General features: G+C 39.2%; 1 protein-coding gene across 1 annotated transcript; it reads right to left on the reverse strand.

The window, feature by feature from the left end:
• Positions 1-11,872: 11,872 nt before the first annotated feature.
• LOC101691140 (60S ribosomal protein L23a-like) lies at positions 11,873-12,343 on the reverse strand. Its single transcript, XM_045079424.1, has one exon. The coding sequence runs from the start codon at positions 12,341-12,343 to the stop codon at positions 11,873-11,875; it is 471 nt and encodes a 156-aa protein (XP_044935359.1).
• Between the last annotated feature and the right edge of the window lie 565 nt (positions 12,344-12,908).

The raw sequence follows: 12,908 nt of genomic DNA on the forward strand, positions 1-12,908 counted from the left end.
GCAGAGGCTTTAACCCACTGAACCACGCAGGCGCCCCTGATAATGAATTTTTTAATGAGGTGCGTTTTTCCGTTTCTTACCAATTGGCCTCTATTAAGAACAGTACCTGTAATAGAAATTGCCATCAAATTAGCAATCACATTACTATTAATGATGAGAGATTTACTTTGGGCCTTGAATATCCATTCGTAGTAGTGTTCCTGTGGCTTTTGTTGGAGATCGCTCTGCCAGGCTCTAGTCTCGCTCTGAGCCCGTCCTCCCTGGCTGTCTCCCTCAGGCGTTGGCCTACATGCTGTATATGCACGGAGAACACCCTAGGTACACAGTAGCCGCTGTCAACAGTACCTGCCCCAGACGGGTGGGCCCCAGGTAATCCTCTGCCGGGAAGTGGCTAGAACAGGCTGTTCCGGCATTAAAATAGGAGAAAAAGAAGAATTTAAGCATCTGGGAATAATATTTATTTTCATGAGTTTGGTGTCACCACATGAATTATAAAGAGCTCAACTTAACTTATAAATTTGTAATTCTAAATTTATAAGTTGTGAAGTTTAAAAATTATAAATAATTCAAATTAAAGGTGAAGCAGAAGCCTGAGAGAGTTGTCGGCCTTTGTCGCACAGGAAACAAATTAGGAAAATTACACTGAATTACTTAAAACTAAATTCAGCGTTGCGGTGGTGCCTCTCAGGGTTAAGACTTCACGTTTGATGAAGTACCTCTAACCGGGTTTTTTTGGTACTAGAACTAGCCTTTCCTTCTTAAGCTTTAATGGTTTAACTCTTCACCTTTACTTTACTCCCACTCCAGGGATAGTCACAGAATAGGAGGAAACCTTTCTTGTTTGGTTGTTTATTGACTCTTAAGGAAGGAACAGCTTTTCAAAACAGTAATAAAATGGACCATTAAATGGCTAATTAAGGAGACTATTGAAGATAAGCTCTGCTTTTGCTATAGGATACCCTGAGTACTCAAACCACATAAAACCTTGATTTGAAGATTTTCCTTCCCTTCAGTCTGTGACACGGCATTGACATGCAGTAAGGCGTTCGTGACGCTTTAGGTTCATCCAACAAATGAACGTGGAAAACGGTTTTTGTGGCAAATTCTTTGAGCTTGTTTGGCTCTATTCTCACCTTACCTGTATGACATATACCAGGTTGAAAATTGGTTTTATCCTTAATTTCTTTTAGATGTTTTCCTCCTCCTGAATGCTTTTTAGTCATTGAAATATATGGAGGAAATACCTTATTGGGTAGATAAATATAAAATATTTCTTAAGCCAGGAGCATAAGAGAGATGAGTTAGAACACAGTGCCTGGAAGATAATGAGACATTTAAGATGTTCAGATGCTATATGGCTTACCTAGTAAATACTAGAATTTAAATATTGATTTTTTTTTTTCTATTTTAATGACCGTAAGAAATATGTCATTGCGTCAGCTATCCTATGTTTATCTTCAGTGCTTTCCTAATCATCTCTTTCTGGATTATTGGCTTTGATGCCACAGACCAACCGCTTTACACATAGTAAAATCCTCATTTATGTTTGTGTTTTGGACCAATGGCATAAGTTGAACATTTTGTTAGGTCAAAGAAACCTTTATGTTTGCGTCCAAAATGAAGTATTTATAAAATATATTGGTATGTTTTCCTATCTTGACAAGTTCAGCTGCATTGAATATAACTCAGTTTTTGATGATTTCTGAATCTTTAGAATTGTCTGATAATTGTTATTTTGGATACCAGTATTCTTCATGTTACTGCTTACAGAGCAAAAGTTAAATAAACTGTAGTGAATATGCATGTGTACCATATACCCTAGAGGTTGAATTTTGGAACCAAATCCTTGATAGGGGCTTGCCATTTTAAGGTAGATAACAGAAGAAGAAAATGACTTTGGGTTGCCTCTGAGAGTTTTCAGGTTTTATGGTTCCTTGCTTATTCCAATGTTATTCCTCTCATTTCTAGGAATTCCCATCATTCCGGGAGTACCTGTATATACCACATGAAGATTATAATATAATGTGACTTTAAAATGTGTTTACAGAGAATATATATAAGTGTGCTGTTAAAGTAAATTATTTGGCCTTTGCTGTATCCACTCAGTTACTGTTTGCTGCCAAAATGTGAGAAAATATCTTCTATTCCTCCTACATATTGTGCAAGTGTTAAAAAAAATTTGTCCATTTCTAGTATCATATAATTCACCACTTCCCTTGTCTACTTTTTAAGAATCAGTATAAAGAAAACAATATCTTAGGATAAGGTTTGCATATACATATATGTGTTTTTACTGAAAACTGGGCCTTTGCAGCCATGGGTAGGCCTCGACCAGTCTGATTTACTCATCGTCTACAATGCTGCCATGGAAATGATGCTGTTTACTCTCTCCTGCTTTGTCCTGAGTGGTATTTGAGAAATGAGGCCTGTGAATTTCCCTTTGTGATAATAACAGGGTGAACTGAGCAGTATCTTGGATAAATGAGCTGACCATCTTGTCCCCACCCCTATTTTGTCTACACAGTGAACCAGAAGTCTTGTCTGTGTCTGCTTCAGTGTTTGCTATTTTATATTGATATCTGAGCATTTTGTTTTCTGTTAGCAATGTTCTTTGATGCTGTGTGTGGCCCTTTTGGTTGAATCTCTCCAAATGTGGGTCAGCTGCTGCCACCTGGCAAATAACAGGTGATACACTGAATCTCCTGTCCATTCTTGTAACTATATCCTTCTTCATGAAATTCTGCAACTTGCTGACTAATTACAACCGTCATCTGTGCAGACACATGGGCTTAAGGATGTCTACAAAATTTTAGACACTTTTGCAAAAGGGTAAAAATATAGTCTTGTAAATACTGAAACATTTCCATGAACTTTATCCTACTCTTGGGGGGAAAAAAATTTTTCCTTGGCTACAGAACCAAGATAAACTTGATTTGTGATGACCAAGGACATAAATGAAGATGGATTGAGGTGGAAAAAATCTGTCTCACAAGTAATCAGTGACATCTGCCAGAGGTCATTACAGCTACTCTTAACTGTGAACATTCACCAGCTAAACTACTTACTTGCCACAACCAAATAACCTCTCTCAAAGTAAATCCAGTATATCTGTATATACATGTAGATAGAAACAACAAAAAAAATCCTGAAAAATTACTGTCGACTATCAGTTAAATCAAGGTGATGATAATTGTAAAGAACATTTAAATCACCATGGGCCTTGGTGAAATGACCTTGCAGGCCAGAATGGTGCAACAAGATGTTATTCACAAGTTTGGTGTTTTGTTGTTGTTTTTTTAAGACCCAGATATCTCAGATACTTATCTTGAGAATAAAGACTGTTGAAAATGAAATTAAAGCCAAGCAATAATGTGCCAAAAAGAGGCAGTTAATACCAGCAAGTGCATCTCTATGGGCACTCCATCATAGAATATGGTTTGCTCCATGAAGACTGACTGCAACCCACAGGATAAAATAAGCAAAAGCATAACTTCTGCTTTCTTGCTAGAAATACTTGTTTAGGAGCTCCATTACAGAGGTACGGCACCGGTGAGCATCAGTAGGGATACGGTCGACATCTCTGTCTTCATACTAGCGAAGACAAAAAGGAGTCAAAAAGTCTCACGAGCTTAGAATTCAAGCCAGCTCCAAACCGAAACTTCATTGAAACGGAGAGGTTAGACACATAGTAATCACTCTTCCTGGATATTTGGGTGTAGAAAACCCACTTAACTCTGCCTAGAGGATTACCAGCCTTAGCTATGAAAAAAATGGGTTCCAAATGTAAACTAACTAAAACATGAGTACTCTCTTCAAAAGGGGCCTCAAATAATGCCTTACAGAAAATGGTGTTCCAGATGGGTGTTTCTAAGTACTAATCCTTCATCAAGTCTTTTTTCAGTTCAAGCTCAGAATCAATTGGCTGCACACCTGTAGGAATAAGTCACATATTTTACACTTCAGAAAAAGATTCTGATGACCAGTCAGCATGGTGATAATTACAATTAGAAATACCCTAGTGATTTAAGTGTGCTAAGGAGAAAAAAGTGGGAGAGAAGTGCTAACTTCCTTCTTGATCTCTTATGATGTGGGGATCTCATCCTTTTATTTGCAGGGTGAAAATTATAGCTTCTTTTTGACGTTGCGGCCAGCATTACTCTTTGTTACTTTAAAAAATTCAAGTGTCTATTTAACAAAGCTTTTAAGCACGTAAATTTTTTTCTGATTCGTATCATTGCTCTAATATCCCGTAAAGACTACCTATAGAGCAAACTGTGCTGAATGGGTAGAAGGGGCATACCCATGTTTATCAGGATCTCCTCATGATTGTAGTTGAGATTCCTTAACATTTATTTTAGGCCACATCTTTGAGAGAATTGTTTTTCCTAATGTTTTTCCATCACCTCTTGAAACTATGTTGGTAAATACGAAGATAGCAGTATTATAGTCACGCTCTGCCATCCCTAGAGGAAAGGAGAGACTAATTTTTGTTTTTAGGACATCTGGAGATAGCTTTTCCTGAGGCTGAGAAAGGTCAACAGGGCCTGAAAACTCAAGAAGGAAATATACTAATAATTACTAAATTTCCAAATGTACTTATCTCTGCTGTACTAACGTGTGAACAGTATGTTGTGCATAATACTATAGCTGGTCGTGGTGCGTCAATGCATTTTGTAAGTGTGTACAGTCTGTGAGTGGTTGGTTTCTCTTTTTATGTGTAGAAAAAAAAAATCACATGCTGTGTCCCATTTCAAAACCCAGTTCTGCCATCAAGTAGGCACATGTACAAACATGAATAAAGCCAACAGAAGTGTGCATATGTATTCAGTAACAGAATTTGTCCTTTCATTTTTGAAGGTCAGAAAGGGCTGTTTTGTTTGTTTGTTTCTTTTAATCATCTCTGAAAGTCGATAATGTACTTATCTCAAAGGCTGAATACGTTGGCTGTACACTGGCATGTTACTAAATAGGCCGGCTTAATTAACTGTGCCATTTGTCACAGGTAAGGTCAGTTCTTTGACCGCTGGGATGATTTACATTCCTCACACATCCTTTCTGTGTTAAGTGTGTGGCTAGGATGTACATACTATGGGTGTGATTGTGTACATACCTTGTATGAATTATCTAAATCCTCAAGGAGTCGTAGGAAAGCAAGAAAAAGAAACAGTTGTTCAAAAGCCTCAAAAGGGCTAATCAATGAGTATTTTCATTGTCTGCACATAAAAATGTACACATGGCATAACTGTAAATAGCTTACACAGCTATATATATATATATATATACACACACATACACATAAATGCATTTTATTCATACTGTTAATATTTAAAATCACAAAACAACTAATTGGAAACCGCATCTTTCCATGACAGTTCTGTTCTACATACATTAATATTGAATCAAATAACTCCCCAGTAAATGGTGTTCTACTCCCAGGTAGCAGATTTGGTGCTTCAGAAAGCTGAGCCTCACTATGAAAATCTAGTCAGTGTCTCACTCAGGCATAGACTGGTACCTGAGCAGCTTCAAAGGTTTGATGCTACTGTTCATGCACCTAATTTTATATCTGGTAAAGGCAAACAGTAGGGAAAATTAATGTTTTGTAGGCTCCATTTGTACACTTACTTGCACAGGCTGGTAAAAGCCCTACCTTTTTTTAGAGAACCGTCCCTAGATTTCAAAACACTCAAAGTGGAAAATGATTGTAAGCATTCTGTTGAGATTGGCAAAACAATGTTTAGCAACGCCAAAGAGAAGTCAGAGTGAAATTTTTTTAAAAACTGCAGACGATGTTGGTAGGATAATAGAATATGAACAATCAGGAGTTCCTTAAATGGACTCAAATAAGTTACTATTATTGATAACAAGCAATGCTGTGTGAACTAGATAATGAGATGAGAGACATTAGCCAGGAAACATCAACACCGGACATTTGTCAATTTATCACAATTCCAGTTGGCGAACTGATGTTTGAGTTTCTCTCATTTTTTCTAAAAGGAAATACTCTATTAGAGATAAAAATTCTGATCTGGTTCCTAAAATCTAATCAAATTTGACCCTGATTTCCTGACACTCAAAATTTGTTGGCTGGATATTAGGTTGAAGATTGAAATGGATATAGGAAAGTTCCCATTAATAGAGAATTCTGAGTGGCAAAGTGTAAAAATAACCACTTCTCAGTAGAAAGTTAATAATATTTAATACAAATCTATGTTTTAGAGAATGAATGTGCCATCTTTATATCATAGATAAAAATAAAAGGTTAACCAATAATAACACTACAATTACAACTGAGCTCTGTTTTTAACTGCTAAAAATATACTTGTTTATAAGAGCAGGATACCTAAAATCTTCATGTTTGTCAATTATTTCCTATTGCTTAAAAGATAAATTCATGTAATTATTTTGGAATATGTGTATTAATTTAAATGCCACCCAGAAAAACTATATAGCTATCAATGTGAAAATCATTTATGTGTATAAATGCTCAACTGAGAAAGACCAAAAGTATAGTGTTAAATCTCTAAAGAAACAGTAATATTCAAAGTGAATTCCATTTATGAATGTATCAATATTAGAATTTAAATCTATGTCTTTTCATGATGTCTATATATGAAAGTCATAAATGGTTTATTCAAGAAAGCCCCCATCCTCCAGGAATTATCCTACATTTCCTAGGAAAAAGATGGAATCTTAAGGTTTATATAAGGATAAATCAAGATTTTGAAATTATATACACTTCTGTTCTCATTTTGGATTTGACTTTTGAATGAAGGAAGGAAGGAAATTTAATGGATGACTTAGTTTCACCCTGAAAAAAATTTAAGTATGATTTTTTTGCATTTCATTTTCCATAATAAACATAATATAGATGAAAATTTACTGACTTTTTTTTGTTGTTATTGCTTTTGCCACTGCTGTCAAAAATGTTCTTTTAGCTCTGGATTTTTAGAATCAACTGATTTTCAACAGGATGCACATCTTCTAGAAGAAATCTGCAGTGGAGCAGTATTTACAATGAAAGTCTTTATCCCCCCCCTTTAATTAAAATAGAATCCCCCTACAATCAACAACACCTGCAGGGAGGCAGAAGCAGTGATTTTTTTCCTGCTCTTGATTTAGTGCGTATGTGTGCATAGGTACTTTTGATCTTGCTTGGTGACAGTGATGAGAGCTCAATATCTGTGGAAATTTACAAGACGGGGTGGGGGTACAGGACGCATCTGCTCTTGGCGGCAGCATGGAGCACCTATATCCAGGCTGACACCGTCTTAAAACTAGACATAGCTGCTTCTTCCCCAGAGCCACCCAGAAAGTGCTATGTAATTCCAGGCTTTCTGCTTACTCCCACCTAAATAGGTTGGGTTCCTGCAGTCTAAGTTCCTAGAAGACAGAAAACCCAACCATGTCCTCCAATCTAACTTAACCATCATTAAACTTTAACACTATACTTAAATCCAGTTGTGCCTCCTTGAATCTATCTTTACCAAGGAACTGTAGAGTGGGAGACATAGAGGGTCTATGAATCTCAACTCTCAGAAATGATTTAATAAATTTTCTATGAACTTTAAACGATTGTTTTCAAAAGCTCCAACTACTCTGAGGGTATAAATGTATACACTATTTTGGCCTAAAATAGGGCTGCTGTGATGTAACTCTGGTATACATAGACATTCCTTTTTGGCAAAATTAAAGCCCATGCATCTCCAAAGATCAAGGACTACTTGGGGAAAAGTTAGACCCCACAGAAGTCCTCAGAGGGGCCGAGAGAATTTGTCTTCTGCCTGTAGCAGTTTCTGTCCCACCAACCAGGTGTTTGTGTCATTAGGTGCCATTTCCAGCCAACTGTTCTCACCCACCCACATCTTTAATGCTGAGTAGTGAACACAAGAGCAGCCTTCTTAGCATAGTCTGGCTTCACTGGACTGATTGTGAACTCAAGATACCTCTTGTTTCCTGTAAAGAATCTGCCTTTGCAAACCACATAGGATCACATTCAGTCTACCATGTTCTCAATGAACTCATAAATACCAACATTGTCGAGTTTTCCTCAATGCCATCCTAGACCATCAGTCTGCTAACGCACAGAGTTCTAAAATCTTTAGGCCCTTAGAACTATCTTAATGTTCCACAGACAGTTTTTCTAAATATATCACAGAGGACTAACATGGTTGAAATTCAAACTGTCAGGATGGAAGCTAAAAGTGCTCGAAAGATTTCTGGTGGGAGTACTGGCATCTCAGGGATGATTATTTCCCTACATCTTTTTTGGAGTCCCATTTGACACCTCTCAATCAAACTGCACAGAAACCTTGCCTGCCATTAAAAAAACAAAAAACAAAAAAAAACAAGACAAAAGAAAAACCTAAGCGGAATGTCATTGTCCAAGATATTATAAGTGTTTAGAAGTGATAAGATTTGTTTCTTTCTTTCTTTTTTTTTTTTTTTTAATTTGTTTGACAGACAGATTACAAGTAGGCAGAGAGGCAGGCAGAGAGAGAGAGAAGAGGAAGCAGGCTCTCTGCTGAGCAGGGAGCCTGATGCGGGGCTGGATCCCAGGACCCTGGGACCATAATCTGAGCCAAAGGTACAGGCTTTAACCCACTGAGCCACCCAGGTAGCCCCCAAGATAAGATTTCTTAAAGGGCTAGAAAGTATTTGCCTGTCAGCTATAGCTATGGGGTTTTTTTTGTTGTTGTTGTTGTTTTGGGGTTTTTTTTGTTTTGTTTTTTTAAGATTTTATTTATTTATTTGACAGAGAGAAACACAGCAAAAGAGGGAGCACAACCCGGGGGAGTGGGAGAGGGAGAAGCAGGCTTCTTGCTGAGCAGGGAACCTAATACGGGGCTCTGTGCGGGGCTCGATCCCAGGACCTTAGGATCATGACTTGAGCAGAAGACAGACATTTAACTGACTGAGCCACCCAGGAGCCCCTATCTATGTTCCTTTTTGCCTGAAGTCTTCACTCTTGGGAGGCATTGTATATAAATAAATGCACACTGTTTTCCAGTCAATTATTTTTCAGATTAGATACATGAGACATATAAATTGGATGTTCAAAGGGATATAGTGGTAAATACCCAGGCTTAGAACCAGGAAATCTGGTTTCAAATTTTAGCTTTAAGGCTAAATTCCTTGGCCAAGTCATTTAGTCTTTGTGAGGCTCAGTGTGTTCATCTGTAAATTGAGGGTAGCAGTAGATACCTGGCAAAATTGCATGGATTGAATAACATAGGCAAAACAACTGAAAAGAAATAAAATAAAATAAAATAAAATAAAATAAAATATAAATAAATAAATAAAACCTTTACCAACTAGAAGAAAATGGCCAAAATGCCAGCCTTTTTACATTAAATAATAAAGTTGAAGCAAAGAAAAAGGGAGGAGAAGGGGAAGGAACTCCCATTTGGTTTTTTGGGTTTTTTTGGTTTTTTGTTTGTTTGTTTGTTTGTTTTTAATGAGGATAATAAATTCGAGCACTGAGAGTTGCCAGATCTTTTAAGATTTAGGAAAAGGTTTCTGATTCAGTTTAACTTTCTCACATTAGATACAATTTTTAAAATATAAAGTTAAATGTTAAGAAAAATATTACTCGTTCAAAAAAAGGAAGGAAAAAGGAAACAATTGGTAAGTTTACACTAAAATTTAACAGTTAGATAATTAAGATTCCATATGCAAATTAAGTCATGTGTCTAACAAAGTACTTAGAATCTAGAAAACTAGGAGGAGCATCTCCAATTCAGTTACAAAAAGATGAACAAGACAACAGAGAGATTTATCAAACTCTCTAGGCAAGCATCATAAATGTATGAAAATTTGCTCAATGGCACTAACAAATCTCTATCCCCCACGGCTGAATGCTGTTGGAGGAAACCCTCCAAATGTCTGGGGGCTGAGTTAGGAGCTTTATGTCCAAGAGCTGGAAGATAGTACCTCAGCCTGCACTAGGCGATCAGCAAGTTGGAGATCCCCGGCGATGTGTGTAGGTGAGTGAAGAAGGGAGGGAAGGAGTGTGTGCACTTGAGCCTGCACACACACATTTAAAGGAGAAGGAGAGACTGGAGGGGGAGGGCTCTCTAACGAATCTTCAGACAGCTCAGGAGAGAGGTTAGATGTAAACACCTGCCAGGGTGTGCCACACTAAGGACCTTCTCTGGTCCACTCTGTTTCTCTCTCTTTCCCTGGTCTTCAACCAGAATACCTTGGCAGAATTAGAATCTCAAAGGGGTGGAAAGAAACAAGAATCCCAGTCACGACCCCCTTCTTCATACGGATCTGTGGGACTGACAAAAGGAGAACTTTAAATTACAAACAAAATAATGATGACTCCATGGGGCTGGGCATTTTAAATTTCAGTTGAGACTACATTTACAATTTGGAGTGACCTGTACCTGCTGAATCTAGGCAAAATAAAAGATGTCACTAATAATGAAGCTTTGTGTGAACAGAAAATACTGCTTGTATCAGGAAAGTCACAGGTGATTCCACTTTGATTTATTTGGGCCCCGGGTGGTAGGCAACATTCCAGGACGATCCTCAAAATCCTTAGCCCCCCGATGTACACACACTGTCCCCCCTGTGATTCAATCAATCACTGATGTGAAGTGGTTTTATAAATGTAGTTCAGGTCCCAAATCCCTTGACCTTCAAATAGATTATCTGCATGTAGCAGAATCACATGAGCCCTTTAAAAGGGGAGTTTTCCTCCAGCTGGTCCTGGAAGTCAGAGAGACCCACTCCAGCAGGCCTGTAAGGAAACAAGAATTCTGTGTTGCCAACCTCAAATGGAGGCCACGTGGCAAGGAACTGCAGACACCTTGTAGGAGCTGAGAGAAGTCTCCAGCTGGTAGCCGGAAGAGAAACAGCTCCTTGGCTCTACAGCTACAAGGAAATCAATTCTGCAGCAACCAGAGAGCGCCGGCAGAGAAGCCCCACGCTCAGGTGAACACCACAGCCCTTCTCCAGCACCTTGATTCCTGTCGGGCAAGCCCCACGTCTGGATCCCGAAGAATCCAGAAATGCTGCACCCATACATCTGAGCACAGAAATTGTGAGGTGACAAACACGCACTGCTTACATTCACTGACTTTCTGGTGATTCGTTACCCAGCAAGAGAAAACAAATACAGCCCCCAGTGAGGGATTCAAAATTGCCAAAGATCAACTTTGCAGGCAAGAATTCATTTCTATGCTACCCGAACCAGGACACACAAACCCTTTCACCCTGAAGAATCACTTTTCCTGAAACGTCAGGTGGGAGTTTTAGTGGGTAAGTACTTAGTCACTTGAATGTCGGAGCAGACGTAAATGCGCATAAATGTGCCAGAGATCTACCGTTTGCTCTTCTCCACGGCCTTCAGCCTTCCGCGTCCTCTGTGTGCCCTTACCAGCTGACTTGCGGAGGAGACCCCAGGCCCCCTTCCTGTGCTGCCATGCCCGTTGCTTTCCCCCATCAGAGGTGCAGGCTGGAGATGGGTGACAGGACATTTATGTCCCGGATACCCCTCCTGGAGTGCTTTGTGTTGTCTGCATCCTGTTGCACAAAGCCAGAACCCCTACTGGGCACATCTTCCCACTACGCTGGGTTGTGGTTACTCCACCTTTCCTGGTCTCTGCAGGCCTCCGAGTGACATTCATGAACCCAACCTGTCACTGGACCTGTGGTACTACTTTATGATTGCCCTAAAACCTACCTACACCTTTATATACAAGCTCTTTATAAAATTCTCAGTTACGCAGTTTGAAAATGCCAGGTGTTTCCTACCAGAATGCGATTAATACAGGAGTCAAAGGACACATTCACCGTTTTTATTTTTATTATTTTTTTTATCATGAAAAAAACCTGTATTTGGATTTAGCCAGCTGGACTCAGCTTAGATGATCCCAATTTTGTTGGCAACATCCAAAGCATCATAGTCAGGGGCCAGCCGAATGTATGCCTTCTTCTCTCCATCAGGCCTGATCAAGGTGTTGACCTTGGCTACACTAATGTCATAGAGCTTCTTCACAGCCTGTTTGATCTGGTGCCTGTTGGCCTTGACATCCACAATGAACACAAGTGTGTTGTTGTCTTCTCTTTTCTTCATGGCTGACTCAGTGGTCAGGGGGACCTTGATGATGGCATAGTGATGAAGCTTATTTCTCCTGGGGGCGCTTTTTCGAGGGTATTTGGGCTGCCTTCGGAGACGCAGAGTCTTGGGTCGTCCGAACGTAGGTGATGTGCGGATCTTCTTTTTTTTGTAACTGTGGACTCTTTTCAGCACCGCTTTCTTGGCCTTCAAAGCCTTTGCCTTGGCTCCGGCTTTGGGAGGGGCAGGGGCTTCCTTCTTAGCTTTCTGAGCCATCTTTGTAAAAGGGATTTACAGGTGGGCACCTGGGTGGCTCAGTGGGTTAAAGCCTCTGCCTTCGGCTCAGGTCATGATCTTAGGGTCCTGGGATCAAGGCTCGCATAGGGCTCTCTGCTCAGCAAGGAGCCTGCTTCCTCCTCTCTCTCTCTCTCTCTCTCTCTGCGTGCCTCTCTGCCTACTTGTGATTCCTCTGTCTCTCTGTGTCAAATAAATAAACATTCACCATTTTTAAATGATAAAACATGAGATTTCAGATAAATTTCTCTCTTTGGGTAGGCTTCTTGCTATGCCCCTTCAGCTTCGGGTATTACTGCTTTATTACTCTCACTACCTTCAGAGATGGTACTCTAATCTGAAAAACATTTCCTGGTTAAATAATATGGATCATAGGCATATAGTATTTTCTTTACTGTATGATACAGTGTCATTTTTCAATAAAAGAGAAGCCTTCTGGTATGAAATAGGCTGGGATAGGTTTTACAAGATGTCTCCAGGTCCTAGTATTTACCTCAAGGTTTTTAGGATAAACATTTGAAGATATTATAGACTCAATTTCCCCACT

This window comes from Mustela putorius, unplaced genomic scaffold (genome assembly GCF_011764305.1).
Source record: "Mustela putorius furo isolate JIRA1106 unplaced genomic scaffold, ASM1176430v1.1 tig00000382_pilon_pilon_pilon, whole genome shotgun sequence".
In the NCBI taxonomy this organism is placed as follows: domain Eukaryota; kingdom Metazoa; phylum Chordata; class Mammalia; order Carnivora; family Mustelidae; genus Mustela; species Mustela putorius.

What these genes read in the sequence shown, in the direction of transcription:
- LOC101691140 (XM_045079424.1), bottom strand. Translation starts at nt 12,343, where the DNA reads ATGGCTCAGAAAGCTAAGAAGGAAGCCCCTGCCCCTCCCAAAGCCGGA.